Source organism: Neocloeon triangulifer, unplaced genomic scaffold, assembly GCF_031216515.1.
Source record: "Neocloeon triangulifer isolate White Clay Creek 2 clone unplaced genomic scaffold, ASM3121651v1 ptg000003l, whole genome shotgun sequence".
NCBI classification, from domain to species: Eukaryota; Metazoa; Arthropoda; class Insecta; order Ephemeroptera; family Baetidae; genus Neocloeon; species Neocloeon triangulifer.
In genome coordinates, this window is record NW_026775546.1 from 6,141,416 (window position 1) to 6,161,399 (window position 19,984).

At 34.0% G+C, this 19,984-nt stretch overlaps 1 protein-coding gene across 3 annotated transcripts in view; it reads right to left on the bottom strand.

Moving 5' to 3' along the window:
* LOC132205923 (ecdysone-induced protein 78C) overlaps positions 1-19,984 on the bottom strand; it is an 89,323-nt gene that overhangs the window by 3,872 nt on the left and 65,467 nt on the right. Inside the window, exons 1-6 of one of the 3 annotated variants that reach the window (XM_059635313.1) lie at positions 17,607-17,752; positions 13,363-13,484; positions 3,225-3,343; positions 1,242-1,383; positions 597-871; positions 18-237 (exon numbers count right to left, since the gene is read on the bottom strand). In XM_059635313.1, the coding sequence (XP_059491296.1) occupies positions 18-237; positions 597-871; positions 1,242-1,383; positions 3,225-3,343; positions 13,363-13,484; positions 17,607-17,701 (973 nt within the window). In that variant the 5' untranslated portion in view covers positions 17,702-17,752. Of the gene's footprint in view, positions 1-17; positions 238-596; positions 872-1,241; positions 1,384-3,224; positions 3,344-6,806; positions 7,134-13,362; positions 13,485-17,606; positions 17,753-19,984 lie in introns of those variants that run through there. The other 2 variants (XM_059635314.1, XM_059635312.1) reach the window with 2 other exon arrangements.

Genomic DNA, 19,984 nt, shown 5'->3' on the forward strand with positions numbered 1-19,984 from the left:
AGGGGAAATGTGCTCACCTGGTATTCGTTTGGCAAATTCGACCACCTTCTGCACGCTCGGGGTGATGATGTCGGCCAGCTGCTGCCAGAGCGCCGCCCTTACGGTCACTTCACTGCACGTTGACGTTGGACTTGACGGATTGCCTTCGGCGTCACCACTCTCCATGCTTTCCACGATGAGAAGCGGCTTCAGAGGTTGGTTTGCGTTGCTTTCGTCGGTCCAGTGCAAGTGATACGCCTGGAGATGGATATTACGTAAGACTTTTTGCAAGGAAAAACATCAAGATAGGTTAGTTAAAATGTTTAGATCTATGGCAAAGACCATACTAGAAAAATACCATTAATGAGCCAGCAAAAAAGTGTTCGGGAGTAATAAAAAATAGAGTGATAACAAAAATTAAAAAATAAAAACATCAAAAATAAAGTTTTTAATTTTAAGGTGACAAATAAATTTCATTCAATGTATTTCATAATCCCATTCAAATCAATAAAATTAATTTATCTGTAAAACAATGAATTGAAATTAATTTTTGAAAATTGTTGCAGAAAGATTGTTTAATTTTCCATTAGTTATAGCTATTTTTTTTTATTTCTTACCTGAGAGACGGAAAGGATGACTTCCGAGACGGAGTCTGTGAGGAGCAGGGGCGGCGGCGAAGAGGACGAGGCCGTGTCCGTTGAGTTGCTCCGGACGACCGGCGGACTGTTGCTGCCACTGCTGCTGCTTTCGGGGTCGGGCTTGACGATGGCCAACGGCTGCAGCGTCACTGGCGTCGTCGGTGTTGGCGGCGACAGAGAGGAAACCGCCGTCGACGAGTCGTCGCTGCCGCTGCGCTCGCGACTCCGCTTCGGCACCCGGCCGTAGCGCACGGCTGTGAAAACGCATTCGTTAATAAATATAAATGGAGTGAAATTTAAATTAGAGTAAAATAAATTAAAATTTTGAAAATTCTGCTTAAAAAAATAAACTGCATTAAACATAGATTTATAATAAAATTTATTTACAAATTAAAGAAAATTTTCTTAAAATTCAAATATTTTTAAAAAATTTTTAATCAAAAGAAGCTATTTGAATTTAAATTTTTTGCATCTCTTTGATGAAATAACAGATTGGAATTGATAGGAAAAAAAAGAGAAAACTGAAACTTTCATTCAATGCAAATTAACATTTATTAAATAATATTTTTTTCTGAATGTTAATCTTCTAATTTTTTGACAAACTTTGATTCTGAGTTTACTTACAGTCTCTGGACATTCCCACAGCAAGACATTTCCTGAATCTACAGTACTGGCAGCGATTCCTGTTTAGTCTTATCACCAGGCATTTGCCGTCGCGAAGACAGCGATACTCAATTTGTTTTTGGATGCTCCTCCTGAAGAACCCCTGCAAAAAATCACACACGTGTCCTCGGTCAGTGATCGCGTAAGAGAAATTGAAAATCGTGGCGGTTCAATTTGCCGGCACATTAGCGACAGAGCGTTCATTTATTGTCAGTGCAGCGTTGAATTAGTATTGTTGTGGATGTGCATTATTAGCTCTCGCGAATATTTTCCTTCACAAAGGGTTGAAATGGGCCGCAGATTTACATATATAATCACGAAAGCATCAAATAGGTGCGGCTGCATTATTCTATCCACTCGGCTAACCTCAGCTTGTGGCTGCACAATGTCCTCTCTCATTAAACTATACTGAATTAGCGCCAGTCGAGATGCACGCTCGGAGAAAAACGAGACTGGAAAAATTCTAACAACCGTATAATCTAACCATTATTATTCAGCTGCATTAAATTGAGCTCAAAGTTTTTCATTCAAAACTGCATTAAAGCGCAAAGTGAAATTACAATTACCTTAAACTGTTTGTAAAATTAGTCAACATGATTATTTAAATCACCAGAAATTCTTACACAATAAATTCACCGCGTAAAATTGGAATAATTAATTCTCGTTTTTATAAAGGTGTAATTAATTGAATATTGATAAACAAAAAAAGTAAAATCCGCCAAAGCATCTTCGTTCCAGAATTTCTACCGTGTTATTAATTTCATATAATTTTGCAAAAATAATATCACATTATTAGTTAGAAATCTTGTTTTATTGTGAATAAAATCAAGCTTAAGGAATGACAACATTTATGATAGAAAAATCCATATTATAAAAATTAAACAAATTGTAAATTTAAAAAAACCACAGAACTGATATATTATAAGAAACACAATGTATTAATTTTTTTTTTTAATTCAATCGTATGGAAACTTAATCAATTAAGAGTCAATAGAAAACTTAAGAATAATAAATAATCAAAACTTGTTCCACGGTTAAATTATTGAAAACTGGAGCAGACCTTAGACCTTATCAACGACTCCGTTTTGGCATAATTCAAATCAAGCCTTTGCAACATTGGTTGAAATTTCAAAATCTCTTTCAATAATGGCAAAAATTTGTTATGAATGTTGTAGCCACTTTAAACTTCAGTTAAAACTATTTCGGAGTCCTTAATAAGGATGGAATACATGAAATATGTTGGAAATTGACTGTTCGAAATTTTTTTATTTCATCAACAATTTGATAATAATTCCTATTGCTGTTAAAAAAAAACCAATTTTCTAATCTTAACTTTTTGATTTTTGATAAAATAGCTCGTGGTGAATCTGCAAAAAATTGACAGTAAGATAAAAAAAATATTTCATCTTATCAATCAATAGTTTTTAAACTGCAGCCTTTGAGTCACTTTAAGCTACATCTGAAATCTGAACTAATTTTTTAAAAATAATTTAAAAATTGAGGTTTGTATTGAATTTTGTATTTCGTTGCATGAATTTGCACCAAGGCACCAAGAATAATACAAATTTTTTTTAAATTCATATTTTTAAATTTGATACTATTTTCATGGTTGTACTCCACGCTTTGTTAGTTAAAGAAATTTTCCATTCTTAGTTTCAACTTTGAAGCTCAGCTTTTGCTGTTTAGTTTGGACGGTTAATTGACAAGTTGAAAAACTGCGAAAGCTAACAAACGGACGCGAAACAAAAGAGCTGTCACGAAACCATCAATTAACCGTAAGAGAGCTAACAGAATTTCGGCTCGGCTCGGCTCGCTCACCATCCCGCCGGACTGGATTTGTGCGGCGACACAACAAGCTAACATAACTGTCAATTCAATTCGCTTTTTTGCCCGCCTTTTTTCGCCGTTTATATTCATTTCGAGAATCAAGCAGCGCTTCCTTACCTTGCATCCTTCGCAAGATGTCACTCCGTAGTGGTAGCCCGATGCTTTATCGCCGCAAACTTTGCACGGCACGAACGATTTGGCCGGACTCGAGTCCGCAGCTGCTGATAACTGTTGTTCTGAAACACGCAGAATCACAAATGTTAGTTAGTTGATTGAATGCATTAGTAGTGTGTATAGCATCCCTGGCCATGATTGCTAAATAAGTGCAGTTAATTATACACGTGAGTGTCTCACTCGCTGGCCGGATAATTAGACTCGTCGGCCAACGCGTGTAATCAGCGAAATTGGACGTGGATGTAGAAAGAGAGGTACCGTTTGTTTTTTTGCTGTTAATTGCATTATCGATGGCTCCAATTGTAACAAATTCATTAGACACGGATTAGAGCTATTCAAATGTATACGAACAATAAATCTTTTTCTGCAATTAATATTTATACTTAATTCTTTAAAAACAAGCATAGCTAGTAATATAAATTTAAAATATTGTAATAAATTATGATATTCCAAAACACTGTATCAGATTTTGGTGAATTTTTCCATTTCAAAGGGATTTGTAGTGCAACAAAATTTTTTTAGTAAAATAAAGCACTGAATAATAAATTAAATTAATGTTTTTAATATAACAAAATTTTAGATTACTTAAAATAAGTTATATAATAAGAAAAAGGTTTTTGTATATCGGGACGGTCTAAACCAAACATCTTTTAGAATAGAATTGTTGCAAAAAGTCTAATATTTTATCTACAGCAAAAGCAATTGACTAACAAGACGAATAAATATGTAATAATTTGCAAGAATATTTGAAACAATTGATTTTATCAGATTTGATTTGAGGTGTTAAATGTAAGACATGTTTATCAGAACCAACTTATGGTAGCAAATTTTATTTAGTTCTTATATTATAACTAAATATGATCAATAAAATTATTTTAGTAACGTTTTCTCAAAAATATCAAAATAAGTAACAATTTAACATTCAGAAATTTAAACATCATTTTCATTTATTTATAATTTATAAGTTATTAATTTCTCATCCATTAGTATAAAATGTTGGCAAGATTTTAAAATATAAAAAAGCATATGCCCTGATTTTTCATATTTCTTTGTATGTAATTATTGTAAAATAGGAGAAAATATTGGAAAACGATTTGAATTGTAAGTCATTGTTGTAGAGACTTGATTTCACTATGTCAAGAATCAGAGAGAGCAAAGAAAATTCATAGATTGAAAAAACTTGCTGATAAAAAAATGCTACACTGTTAATATTGCAGAAGTGTTTTTCATTATCACGACTCATTATTATTATTTAGAAATTGTATAAATTAATAAAATATGTTTTCGTTTTTTTTTTGTCATAATTAGGGTAAAATCGAATTTATTCAGGATATTCAGGTGCAAATATTTAAAAATTTTCACTATTGCTTATTTCCCACAATACCATCATTTGTATCAAATCGCAAATAGCTCGTGAAATTGGCGAAACCCTATTTATAGTCTGTCCCAACTGTCATTATGCAAATCCATCAATTCGTCACAAAACCACAACAACCACTCTGGCTGAACATAAAACAGCCGCTGATCGTTGAACTGTTCTCTACTGTATATTATTGGCACTGCGCTTCTTCTTCTCTTCCTCCTCACCAAAACCGGTTTGTATTCTCGCCAGAGTTAGTTAGTGTATTATACGCCCGACTCGCTGCCATACAATGGTGTGCACGGTCGACTGTATATTATGTAGCTACATATGTATATATAAAATGACTGAAATCATCTTTTATAATCCGGAGAGCAGAAGAAATTTTACTTCATAAAAAGCGGCAAGCAGGCACCTATACGAAAAATCGCTCGGTGTTAAAGGTTTCGCCGAGCAAAATATAAGCAGCCATTTAAATACCCGCGGCGTTAAACACGTTAAATCGCCAATGTGAAAAGGTGATTAATTCGTTGCAGACATTTTCCTTACGATGACGTCCAAGGGAAAGTTCTTATAAAATTTCGTACCGAAATCAGAGATAACACCTCATTAAAAAAATAACAATTTAATTTTTTTCAAGTTTAGAAATTTGGAAAATAAATTTTTTAAATGATCCTAATTCATCTCTACTTTTACAAATAAACAGTGGTTGAGGTAATCCATGGGGATTCTGAAAACTTTTCTTTTGCCGGCAGCACACGTTTGTTACACGCTCGCTCATTAAAATAAACAGATATTGAGCTGGAATGGGTGCTCTGAAAATGTCTTTAACCTTGGCGAAGTCGTGATTCGCATGAATAGTCTTTGTTTCAGCTGCGCTCGATTTGCATTATTTGTTTTCCGTTTTTATAACTGTAATGATTGGTATTGATTTATGCCCTTAGCGCGCATTGCTTTCTCTGCTAAATATTTGATTATTCCGGTGAGAGTTTTTTAATCTAACGGTGAGATGGCGAGACTCCTTTTTTTGAATAGCTCAATCAAGCACAAGGTGTGTAATAACTAATTTGCATGGCAAACTTTTCATCAAAATAAGAAGAGTCTGCCAAGTTGAGGTATTTATAAAAAAAAAATGAAGTGAAAATGCTCGTTAATTACAGATTTAAAAATAAAAATTTGATTTAGGAAATGTTTCTAGAATCCTATAAATATAATGTACAAAAATCATATAAATTTATGAGAGTATTTTTATGGAGTTGTCATAAAAATTAATTAAGAAATATTTATCAATAATGCTTATAATGAGAGGCAATTAAAATAAACTTATTAAAATCTTCAAAATCGACCAATCTTTATAACGATTTACAAATTTTAATTCATCACATTTAATATTGAACAGCTGAATTTTTGTTTTTAAAGGACAATATTATGAAGCTACAAGTCTCTAAAAAAAAAAATCAAAATAAAATGCTGCATCTACTGCAATTTATTTTAAAGATTCTATGGTGATACTGGGATAAATTTGAAAAACAAGAAAATTAAAATCTACCTCATGAAAACGTGATAATGATATTAATAATCACAATACAATTATTTCATCATTTTTTCAAATTAATCGTGAATGGCCTATACTTTTTTGCAAATAATTTTCAAGCTTCTTTTAATTGTTAATGTTAATTTAGTATTGGCTTTATTATATCCTTCAATCATAATCTTTAACCATTTTTAGTGATTCTCAAGAGCAAAAAGTATCAAAATAAATATGAGATTTTGTAAATATAATGAAATATCTTCTAAATATTAGTCAAATATTTAAATACATTGTCGTGATAATAGTCTAAGTGTTCAAATTCAGCGCAATAAGGATTTAACTAACATACCTCAATTAGTTAAACAAAACTGTTGATAAAAGTCTCTGCCTTCGCATTTGAATTAATTATTTTCCTGTTCGTAAACAAAGGCCTATGCGGCCTGCTATTTCAAATAATAATTATTTCGGTATTCGCCGGATAATTAATTATTCCACTCGGTTTAAAGGGGTGGCCAAACAATTAAATTCACTGTTCGCCGCCGAATCCCCGCAGGCGAAATTCGATCGACGCAGCACACACGGCGCGCAACACTCTCACGTGTAAATTTGTTTCCGGACACACTGGCTACCATACCTGCGTTGCTGGTGTTGGCAGAGGTGGTGCTGGAGACCAACTTGAGGCCCTGCTGCTCCAAGTGTCCGACGGTGGAGGAAACGGACGGCGCCGAGCTCGAAGGCGACTCGGGCGGCGGCGACTGTTGCGGCTGGTCGAAGAAGGCAAGTCCGAAGTCGGCGTTGGTGTCGAACGAGACGACCGTCTGGTGGTCGTCGGACGAGTTGATCTGCAGCTCCTCGTGGGCCAGGCTGTGGAACACGTTCATGGCGGGCCCTGCTGGACGCGGCCCTCGCGCTCATCACACTCGCGGCGCGCCAAGACTCGAGCGAGTCGCTCCTCGCACTCGGCAGACGGTCCCGTTGTTTCCCTTCCACGCCAACCTGCAGGCTGCCAAGTTCAATGCCCCCTGACGATGGATCTTTCTTCTTTTAGCGCGCGGTGCTCTTTCTCTCTCTACTCGACTTGCAGAGAGGCGCAGCCTGACCAACCGCGATCGCAGATTTTCACTCCAAATTTTCTAATTTTTTCTTCAGCTCAAATTTTATTGAATTTATTAAATTTTATAAATAACTGCAAAATGTTTCACTTTCATGCATTTTCCACACAAAAATTACTCTAATGATAATTTCTCTTTTTTCCTCTAAAAATTTGTAAGCCAAAAATTTAGCCCCAGAGAAGCAAAGTAGTCTAAAAATTACCCTTTTTTTACAGAAAATATTTTCAAGTTTGATAGAAGAGTAAAATGGAATTAGATATAGTTAAAGATCAATTTTGTTCAAAACTTCTAAAGTTTGCGACGGCACTGATTTTACACAGAGAAGTTTTATGTGGGGAAAGATGGCAATTGCTGATTATTTTTATAATCAATATTTTCCATTGTTTGAAGCGTGACTGCACTAAGTTTGTAGTTGGTGCAGAACTTCAAAGGTAGTTAAAACGCCTCTTTTTGTAAGAGAGAAACGTTCTCATCAAGAAGCTTTTCTTATTTAATCGTATCTGAATGTTGTGGATTGATGATAATAGTACTCTTTTTTTCTTATTTTAAGATTAAATTGTGGAATTGTACCACTGATTAGAGTTTTCCTCTGAAAATTTGAATCTGATTTTATTATTGGAAAGTTTGAAATAGTTGAAATGAAATTAACGTTTTCATCTTCAAATCAGAAACGTTTGCTTTTCTTCTTATGAATTATAAATAATACAAAGCATTATTGGTAAAATTTAGAATAATAGAGTATAATTTGGAAAAAATTTGACTTCTTCAAGAGAATTTCCCGATCGAATTCGAGTGTTAATTTATTTTGTATTCTTCAAGGGATTTATAATAAATTTTATTATATAATGATACCTTTTCCTGATGATAAAATACAAATATTACAAACACCATTTTGATGTGAAACAAATGTTCTCTTTTATGAATCATAATGATTTCACTTCAAGTTTTCAATGACTGGAATTTATTTTTTGAATCGTTTTATGAAAGAGAAATAATACTGGGAAATGATTTATAAAAAATCGTTGCCGGGATACGGATCAATTTGTTTTGATTTTTTTTTAATAGAAATGCAAAACAAACAAACATTTAGTGCCTCTACTGAACGTTAAATATCTCTTTAAAAACTTTTATCCAGCTTAAGAGTATTTCACGAAAGCAATTTGCTTATAATGCTTCACATTTTTCATCCACTTCAAATTGCTTTCATAAAAAGAGGAAAAATATAAAATTGAACAAATGATGGAAAATTTCCTCTTGAAACTCTGGCTGGTTTTCTGAAATTTGTCTATTTCTCTTTGTGCCTCTCTTTTTCTCTCTTCCAAATCTCATCTTTCCACTGGTCTCTCACTCTTCGTGCAGAGGTTCCACCGCACCTTGTTGTTTTTCATTAGAGTGTATAATAATATTTGATACAGTCCGTCCATCATATTTTTTGCATATAATATTCCTTTCTCCGTCTTCGCTTTATGTACTTCGAAAAGAAAATCAGAAAATCCTTCCTAGGAAAATCTTTTCAGCTCAAAAGGATCAATAAACTCTGCATTTTCCTTTATATTCCTTTTTTGAAATTCAATGAGAGAAAGAAACATTCATCCTTTCTTGGATTCGTATGATTTTGTTTGTCACAAATGTGCATAAATATATATCTTTGCTCTCGACCAGTCCGCACCGGTTTAATGTACTTATGGAAATGAACCTGTACGAAAAGAATCGTCATTACAAAATTTGTCACGAGTGCTTTTTCTTACTTTCTTTCTTTCAAACGGCAAAAAAATCTAATGAGCAGCCCTTTCCCGGAGCGGCCCAACTTTTCGTTAATTTCTCCCTCGCGTGACGCCGATTTTTGAATCGGAGAGCCAGCAGTGAAAAATCCTTTTCTTTATAGCGGAGAGTGGGCATGGGCACTCCTGCTTCATTTATTTTTTTCCCCTACTGATCGTTCCCTGCGCGAGAGTAGCCACAATAATTATACACTAACGAGTGGCAAAATGGTTCTCATTGTGACGGCCAATTTGAGAATTGGAACCGAATCGGCAATTTTTTTAGTCAACCGAGAACGTACAATTTTGGATTTTACGCGGCGACGAGTGTAATTTTAAATACAGCTCGCCCGTTCGAAATAAAGTCGATGCAGCTTTAAAGCTCATTAATTATTCTCGCGTCAAAGTGTGTTCGAATCGCGCCGAGTGTGTTTGCGTTCCATGTGTGTATTATTATTCTCCATCAGTCAATAACTCCTGCACTATTTACAGTGTTGCCACGCTCCAGGGTTCGGCTTTGCAATTATCTGAACCAGCGCCTATCAAAACACACGAGTGTCACTCTTGAAGGATCATAATAATACTTTTTGCAACGTAAGCGTCACTCGCAAGAAACTGTTCATTTTTAGCGTTGAAAAAATCCAGATTGAAACAGAAAGGAAGCTTTTAAAATGAATCGAAACTTAACCAGATTTTTTATGTTTAAAATTTATCTGGTAATTCATAGAACAATTAAAATTATAGACAGAAAAAAAATAATTTGAATTAAAAATGTTCGTTTCTTTGCTTAAACAAATGTTTTTTTTAATTCTTTGTGCCATATTGTTCAGATTTAAATTACATAATTATAATTTTATTTGCAATATTTAAAAAGGTTTATTTTAATAATATTATTTTTCAATGTCATTAAATTATTTGCTTAATTTATGTCAACATTGTGAACACTTCAAATGTATTAAATAATAAGTTACATTTATGAGTTTGCCAAAATGAATTCAATTTTCAATCTTAAACAATTATGTAAAAATTTTAAATTCAAATTTTAGTGATGCTATGATATCATAATAGAATTTTAACAATAAGAAAAGTAAAGATTTAATCAAAATAAACGGAGGAAGAGAAATCAGAACCCAAAATTTACGTGGCCAGAAATCAGCCATAATTAAACTTTCAATTTTTTTTTAGACAAAACTTTAAGCCTGCTCTCTGCAAATCTATATGAATCTTGAAAAAGTTACAGCATGTCTTTTAATAATATTTTTGTTATATTATTTTAATATTTTAAAAACCACCGTCATTTCAAGAGGAAATTAATTTCTGCAACACTTCATTCTAAAATTAAAACGAACCGTAATCAAGAGCGAAAAAACAAAATTCCCCTTTTAATTTATTCAGAATTTTGGCCTGAGCAAAAATTCTAAAAGGATCAAGATTCCTATGATTTATTATTATACAAAAATTAATAATGTACCCCAGTTTATTCTATTATCTCGATTTGGCTTTCAAGTTGATATTGGCAAGAGAGAGTGCGTTTTCCGTTCGCCTCCTCATCTATTATTTCATAAAATATTGATTTCCTTTAAACACGCATCTCGCGAGAGAACGGCGGCGGCGGCGGCAAATCCCCGAGCGCTGCCGCGGCTGCTGCCCGCCCGAGGAAGTGAGTTGCTGACGACGAGATCACAGAATCCCTACAGAGCAATTTCCTTTTTTCTCAGCTTTGTACGTGCACACGCTCGCACACCTCGCTCCGTATATAGCGCACTTAATGGGCTTTGGCAAATAACAAAAGGGGATCGAGATTATTCGCTGCCGCCGGATAACGAGGGCAGCTTAACAATAACAAGCGCCCGACGTGCGAAATTTCAAATTTGTCTGGTTGGTCCGGTCCGAAATTTAAAGAAAAGATTTTTATCTTTTTTAAAAATTTCAGCTGCTAAATAAAATTTAAGATGGGCTTCTGTTAAAAACGATTCTGGTATAATGATGGTTTTTTTTATTTGATTTAAAATGAGACAATTTTTGAGTTCCATATTTGAATAAAATAAAAAATATTTTCTTGACTAAATCGAACCGAATAAATTTCATCAAACCAAGTTCATATTATTTTGTTTTGAAAACAATGCCTAAATTTACATTGATTAATGGGTAATGGGCATTGTTTCAGTTAACATTTTCTCATTATCCGCATGTGGATGCAACAAGTTAGAATAAGTGCGAAATTAAGTTTCAAATTTTTTCTTGATATTTTGCAGGAAATTTCTTAATCCAAAATGTTTAAATGGAAATAAATATCCAATTTGTAATATCTTCCATAATTAATAAAATTATCTACCCTTAATTAAGGGATCATTATTTGCAAATGTAGTCAAATCAAATCCTTAAACAATTTGGGAGCAAAGTTTTGTAATTATTTAAAATTTTAACATACGTTGTTATATTAAATCTCTCAACATTTTCCTTTACCTCATAGTTTACTTCTTTAGTACTTGACCTAATTTTTATATTTTCCGCGTTCTTAATTCAGCAGGATTCAGAGGCTTTTCAAAATGAATGCCTGCGCTTATTGCGCTTGGAGTGCAACATATGTTTTTAAAGGGTTTATTTTATTTATTTTTTCATAATTTTTCTTCCACAGCTCTATGATATTTCTTCTCTCATTCTCAGCTCTGCGAGTTTCATGCATACGAAGTCAATCAGCGTAAGAGCAAACCATGAATAAAATCCCACCTGAATATATAAAACCAAAAGAGGGAGGAAAAATCGCGCGGAAAAAGCTGCTGCTGCGGAGAAGAGTCGCGTTGGGGATGCGTGTATAAATATACACACTTTTGAAAGTGGGTACGCGAAAAAGCATCACCGAGTGAGAGGCTCCTCCGAGCTTTTCTTAAATTCACAATGAAGAAGACATCTTCTCGCGAGCGCGCACCTCCTTTTTCCCTCTGCCGCTTGGCCCCTTGATATTAGGCAGCAGAAAAGAAGTATACGTCGTGTATATGTACTTAATGCGTGTGTGTGCGAACAGAACACTCACTGCGAGAACAGACGCTGACAGGTACACACGAAAATCGATAAAGAATAACAACGAGCAGCTCAGTGTGCTTCTTAAAAGCAAAAAGTGACGCCTCGAGCCGCACCAACCCAAGTCACACATGCATTACACCTCAAAAATTGAAGAAAAAAAATAGTAGTGACCACGGTGCATTATAAAGGTAACTGCAAAATCTTGCGGCTCACCAAGTTATTTGCAAAAAATGCAAAAATTTTGCTACAGAAATTTTCTCAAAAAAGTGTAATATTTGCTTTTTTATATACGAAGAAAATTAAATTAGTTTGAAGAAGTTGACACTCAAGGAGATGAGAGCCGTTTGTTTTTGAATAAAAACAATTTTTTGCATTTCCAAAATTAAATTAACCTTAATAGTTGCAAAATATCTAAGTTCATGTGAGAGTAAAAAAAAATGACTTTCAATTACTTTAACAAAATCAAAAACAACCAAAGAAGTTCTCTATAAGCGTATTTTTTTTTTTTTTTTTTTTTTTTTTTTTAATTTGACCCAACAAATTAATATTTTCTGAAAAGCCGGTCATTGTTTGTAATTTAATAGCAGCCGAAATCTGCAGCTTTAATAATTATGTATTTTAACTTTTCCAACCTTTGGAAGCTAAACCTATTTATTTCGTACACAAATTATATATAAAAAAAATCTACTACAAAATTACAGCATCTCAGTGGAATTTGAGGAAACAAATTTATAACTGAAAAAACACTGTATGATGCCAATTTATTTTTTATCATGACATAACACACAAAATACGCTAATGGAAAGTAATGGATCTTTGCAACTATAAAAATGTATTTTGGATAAATTTATAAATTTATTTCGGACTGCATTAGCGTCTAGGATATTTAAAATTGAAACTTTATCAACTTTAGTTTGTTATTAATTTGTTTGAAAAATGAAATTATGAATTTTTCTCTTTTTTTTAACGTTTCTGTTTTCAAAACAAATGGATCGTAGAAATTTTAAAAAGCATTTGTTTTATTCAGTTATGATGGAATTTGTTTTGTAACGTGAGAGATTTAACAATCAAAAATCTAGTTTTGGTAAATCGCGAACCAAGAATTTTAAGCCTTGTGTAACGATCAGACGGAACGAGTCCAAATCGTTCCCCAGCCGGAGCTTTAAGAACGTCGATATATTTGTTGCTCTCTCTCTCACACGCTTTTCCAGCTTATACAAGCGTAATATCGATTTGAGCAAAGCTGCGGCGTGTGCGTTGCACTTTATCGCATTATTTCACTCTCTGCACTCACCTAGTGAGCCACCGCGAGCCACAAATCCGCCCGGTGAGTTCGCTTCCAGAGGACTTGACGGTTCCGAGCTGCACGTGGACGAGGACAGTTCCAGTCGGACACTCAGCGGCTCCAATTTAATTCTGAAACACACGGAAAAAGAAAATCTCAATGCTGTGCTCGAAGAGTGGGCAAATTTTTATTTGTTTATTCATGTTTACTGTTTATCAATAAATTAAAAAATTATTTCAATTTTCTACGCTTTTTCCTGCTCGAATACAAATTTCTCCTCGCCTTTGAAATAGAGGGAAATTCAACTCGCATCAAAACTCTCATGATATTAAAGCAAACATTTCCCTATTCCTAGAATTAGTGAACAAGGAAATAATTCTGAATTAAAATAAAAAAGCAGTAGACATTCAATATTGAATTATGTTATAGTTATATTGGGATGGAAAGCCAAATTAAATACTCAGATGTATGAGAACTTTAAATTTAAATGAATTAAGTATGAACTTGATCTTTCTCAACTGAATAAAGTTAAAAATGATACTTCAGTCTGCTTTCAAATTCAGCCTCGAAAAGGAACTGACGTTGCTCTTTCCTAAATTTTTTAAAATTAATTTTAAAAAAAATTGCTAAAATAAAAAAATGGGATTGGTTTATCAAAAATGTTTGCATGTGTGCGAAAGTTAATAAATAATAGTCTAAGAAAATTGTTACAAATTATCAATTAAAATTTTGCACACTTTATTCATTAGATCACAAATTCACGATTGTGTTTGTTTAGTGAAAATTTTTATATTAATAAACCCTCGTGGAAAATCGAAATTAAACCAACTTCATGAATAACTTTTTGAACCTCGAACGTGGAATTTTTCTTACAAGATTTTTTGCCAATCCTCATTAATATTTTGAAATTAAAATGTTGATTTAGAATCATTATGATTTTTTAAGATCAAGATCATCCGCAACAGAAAAATTAGAAATTGAATTCAAATAAATTTAACTCGTAACTGTTAATTGAAATGTTTATTCATTCAAATGTATTAATCGAAAGGAGTGTGGAATAAAAGTGACATGTACATTAGCCGAATATTTGGCCCTAGGGCGCGAAAAGCGAGCAATTTATATAAATATTTATACGGTACGATGCTCTGGTCTCTCATTATATTTCTCCGTACCACTCTCGCGGCTGCTCGTCCGCATACCGTTAGTTATATACTTGGACGCCGGCAATGCACACGCTAGTTGGGCACATACGCCGAGTTAACCACTTCTCGGTTTGGAAAAAAGTGCCGCGTCTTTCAAGTGCGTGCACGCAAATACTCAAAGTATAGTAACAAGTTGCACATGTTTTGCTCCTTTGGTGCCCCCTGATCATAAAAAAATAATAATGATGGTGATTCGACTCTCCCTATGATTCAAAATGAACGTAAAATATTCTCCATCACAACACAGTGGATATGCATGCTCGAAAGAGTGCTCTTGTAATTTCCGCTGTTGTTTGAATGGCAAAGCAAAGGGAACTCGATCGATGAAATTACATTGTATGTGCACTTTGGTTGCTCTTTCATACCTGTTTTGTCGACGGCGTTTTTACCGCAGTCATCAATACATTGTGACATTTCAAATAAATGATGATAAACTTAAAAATCGTACCTCACATAAAAATAGCAACTCCAACTGGTTCGGCAAAAACCTCTTTGTTTTTTTATTCATTTTTCTTTCTGATATTTTGAGAATTTTTTTTATAAATCATGAGAAAAATCAGACAAATTAATTAAACAAATAAATAATAAGTCAGAATATCATTAAATGAACATTTTGTTGCATTAAATTTCATTTACATTGTAATTATTTATTTAATTTATTTATTTAAAAAAATTAACAATACAAGGCATTTTCTCACCTTGGAATAGGGAGATGTATGTTTATAAATTCGATTTATTTAATGAAAACTTCCTTTCACTTTGATATCTAAGAAAATTTCCCACTCCCATTCACGTTGTGGCAAAATGTAGGAAAGTTGGCAAAGCAAGCGAAAAGAATAAATAAATAAATAAATCGCTCTCGTCGAGGGCGGGCAGGCGGTGAAGCGCCTGTATCAAAGGAAGGCGAGCAGCCAGCGGTACATTCCAATCATGCCGGTTGCATAACCACCTCAAAGGAGTACCGTTTGCGAAATTGTTTTTCGCCGCGCTAATTAGCCGGCGCTGGTGTGCGCAGAGTCAGCGAAATTCGCTGTCAAAATCGCGTCTTCCGCTCGAGAGCTGGTTTCATTTGGGCTGATGGAGCAGCCCTTTCGTGTATCCATCCCTCTATATACCATGTACCGAACGAAGGAGTACACACCGCTATATCGATTGTGGGCGTGCGAGGAGAGAGAGCGCACTTTCGGTACGTTTGCCTGCTGCTGCAAACACAACACACACGCCGCCGAGTGTAAATACATGTAAAAAAAAAAAACACGTCGACACGAGATGCACATATATTTGAAGGTACATAATGGAAGTGGAAAAGCGGCGACGGATGCGTGCGAATAGACGAAATATGTACATCGGCACGTAAGTGCATCAAATCAACTTTGTGCGCGTTGCCCGAGTGATGGTGCTCCCAATCTTCCCAATCGATTGCAAACATCGCTAAATAGAGCAAATAAGATATGGGCGAAATATTCAAAGTCACTCATAACAAATATACAACTTTTGCGAATAATCAGAAAGTTCGAGAACTACTCTTCCATTTTTCAACAATTTATTTTTAAATTTTTTATATTTATAAGATGTTATAAAACTTTCAAAGTTATGTTATTGTTTAATTTCAAAACAGAATTTCATGGTGGAGTGGAGTTGATTCGTTTGTTTCCTTTCAAACAATAATTTATTCAAATAATACATCAAGGAGCTAAAATAAAATTATTAAAATTTACCAATAATATGAATTTAATCAATGATATTTCAAGCTATAACTAAAAAAATTTAAAAAAACTTTTATTTTTAGTATTTTGATTCACTTTAAAATGTTCAATTTACAAAAAAATTCATATCTTGATATTTTGTGTTTTTTTTCTCTTTTAGTCGTTGATTGCGTTTAGAAATGAAAATAGGGATTTACTTATTAACTAATTTCTATGGGTTATCAACATTAAAAAATTATAAGTTTCAGTTACTGTGAATTCTTCCGTTAATTAACTTGCAGCTCAAAATACAGCGAATGCCTTTAGTAATAATGTGTTATTTTAAATGAGAGTCCTGGAATAAATTTCATTTCAAAGTTATAATAATTTTTTTCGCTTTGATCTAACAGTCCCTAATGATGAATGTAACACATGTTATGCGAATGATAACTTTGTTTTTATATTATTCTATTATCAAATAATAGTGCAACAAAAAAAAGCAGTAACATTTTCCTATTTTATGCTCTTCAAAGTAGGTCATTCTGCGGTGCAACGTGCCAGTTTAGTAATCTAGAATAAAACTCAAATTTTTTTCGTATTATAAAAATTACACCAATTTAAAGAAAATCGAATTACACATAAATAATTTTACTGACTCTGACTCTGCATAATTTTGAAACTATATTTAAAAAATTTTAAAAAAAATTCAGAAGTGATATTATTTATGATTACAGTGCATTTTTTAATTATTGCACAATGATTGAATATCAATGCATATCATTAATATTAACCAAACAATTAAGAAAGTTATTATAATTAATTAAGAGGGTTTCGATTTCCTTATAACTTGTGTGATTTTTTAAATGCAAAAAATAAAAATAAAACCAATTTTAAATTTTTCTTAGTTTACAAAATGTATCAAAAAATTAAAACTGTAATATTCATAAATAAATATAAATATTGATTTTAAATAAAATAAAAAACTAAATTTATTGTATTCAAAATAACTATATTCACATTAAACTTAAAAACCAGGTTTTCAAATATAATTAACAAATAAACTGCAATAAAAAAAGATTTGATTTTCAATTTTCAGCCCAGGTGATTTCAGTAAAGATCACTTTGCAGTAGATCAAAGTAATAAAGAACGGGCAGTAAAACCAAATTCAAGAGCCGTGATAGGTAAGGAGCAGGAAAAGCCAGCGGACCGTAATAAATAATACTTTCGCACAAAACTTGGGAGGCGTCTGAGGCGTAGCACTCGGGTCTAATAAATCAGACGTCAGGTGCCGATAAATCCTGTGGCACAAATAAAAGAAAAGGCACCGAAAGGAAAAAGCATCTTGGTGCACCGGAAACTACTCACTTGGCGAACGTGGGGCTGGTTGGGGTGGACGGGGGGCTCGGCGAGGGGTTGGACGAGGAGCTGACCTGCACCTCGCCACCCTTGACCACGTCCATGTCCTCAGGGTCGGCGGTGCTGCTGGCTGCTCAGGACCCACATTCGTTCGCGCTCGGCGGCCCTAATGGAAGCGCAAGGGGAGGCTTCGCTCGCTCGCTCTCTTCCCCTCGCACCCCCGGCCACCCCTGGTTCGCCGCGTCTGCGGACTCGCCCCCACCGGCTCCAGCTGGCGAACGCCAAAAATCCATACTGGATGGAGAGTGAGGGAGGAAAAGATATAGCGCACACCCCCGACGCCTTTTAATTTTTAACCACGCGCTTTTCGCTCTTCTTCCTCTCGGCATGATTGTTTCGGCAGCCAAATTGAATTTTCGCTCAGGATGCTTTTCATTCCGTTTCGTGCCTGCCAGCCGTGAAAAAGCTTTTGTTTATCCGTTTGCTTCGCTACGCCTAAAAAGGAAAAATAAACAAACATTTGGAAATTTAGTACAAAAAAATGTGGCTAAATAAAATTCAAAACCTTTGGCAACAATTATTTTCAACCAAACCAAAGGTCTAGTCTAAGCTTCGGAATCTTGACAAGCTCAGCTAATCTACGCATTTACGAAGAACCCCGTTTCGAATCGTTTCTTTGGGTTTTAAATTCTATAAATGAAATTTAAAGGTATCAATGTCATTATTAAAATTTACTTACACTTCTTACAGTTAACTAAAAGATCAAACTTTTAAATCAGATATTTTTAAATTTTTAAAAGAATGAATCTTTTGCGTTTTTTAATATTTTGAGATTAGGTGTATGAGGACAGATGAGTGTAAAAATAAAAAGATAATTTGAGGGCTCCACAATGGTAGCGTCAGTATGGAAACTGCGTATATCTGCCAACAAAAGAATTTAAATTTAATTGTTGTTCTAAAATTTCTCAACAGTAAATTTGTTTAAAAATTTAGAGTAGGAACAAAAGAACAGTCGCACAATTTCTACGCTATAACCAGGATGATTTAGTAGATTTATCTCTAGATGAAATAAAAAGGAAGTAAAAAAATAAGGATAAGGACAAACCAATTGTAATAATTTTTCTCTTACTTACGCAAGTTTTCCTGTTTAATCAATAGAAGTCCTCCTTTTGTTGAACTTATCCAGCTTCAGCTTAAAAGTTTATCTATAATCTTATGCTTCTGTAAAGCCTGTTAAATTTATGAAAGGTGACTTTTTCTTACCATTTTTGTTTTAATAAATAATAGAAAAATAGCAATTAGTATGTTTTGGCTTTTCGCTGCAGCTGTGAATTATTTTGACATGAATTAATATTCAGATATAAATTATCATCATGAGATGGGTAGTGAAGTTCTTCCATAAAATCAATTAATAGGTTATCCTTTCCTTCATAAAACGCATTACTTTACCTTTTACGCCTAAATTTTTCGGTAAAAGGAGTAAAAAGTGTTACTGCCGCGCAGAAGTAAGGGATGAAGCCTGCTGGGTATTATGGATATATAGCCGCGGTGGCGATAAAAGCTCGGTGCGCGGCGCTCCTTGGCGCTCCCGTCGTTTCGCTCGCAATAAATCATGCGGCGATGCGCCAAGTTTTGGGAAGAAGCGGAAGCAACACCTGTTTGTGAACCAACCACTCAGCGGCGTTTATATAAACATAAAAGCATATTCGCACGCAGCATGAGGTGCATGTTGTACATTATGGTAGGCAGTGAGAAACGGTGCGGGCGAAGAACAGACAGCGGCAACGTGATGCGGAACGCCATATTGATCTCGCGCTGCTCTGCTCATGAAACTCGAGATTCCGAAAATGCGGCTCTGCTCCGATTTCATTCGAATTCCAATCACGATATCCTCCTGAACATGAGCCTCTTGCCAAACAACAACCGAATACTTCCATCAAATTTTTAAAGGGCAAAAAAAAATGAGAAAATTCATTGCTGTTTTTTGTCTATTCAAAAATTTCATTTAAATGTCTGCCAAACGCATGGCGGGCCAGAAGCCCAGAGCATAAGTCAAAAGACGTGACTGCTGAACTTAACTTACGTTGCCAATCATGTGAAGTAATTTTTTTTTTAGAATTTTTTTGAACAAAAGCTTTATCTAGAGTAATCAAATTAAAATAAAAACTCGTGAAATTCATCTGCATATTTTTTTTAATTTTTATTAAGAACTTAACATTCGGAATTTAGATAATTGAATTAAAAATATGACCAAATTATATATTTCCATATAACCTTTTTATTTTTACAAAAAACTGTGCAAAAAATTCTGGAAATGTGATGTAAATATTTCTTTGAACAAAAGTACCGTACCTATGGTTATTAAAAGTGTTATTTTGAGCTGCATG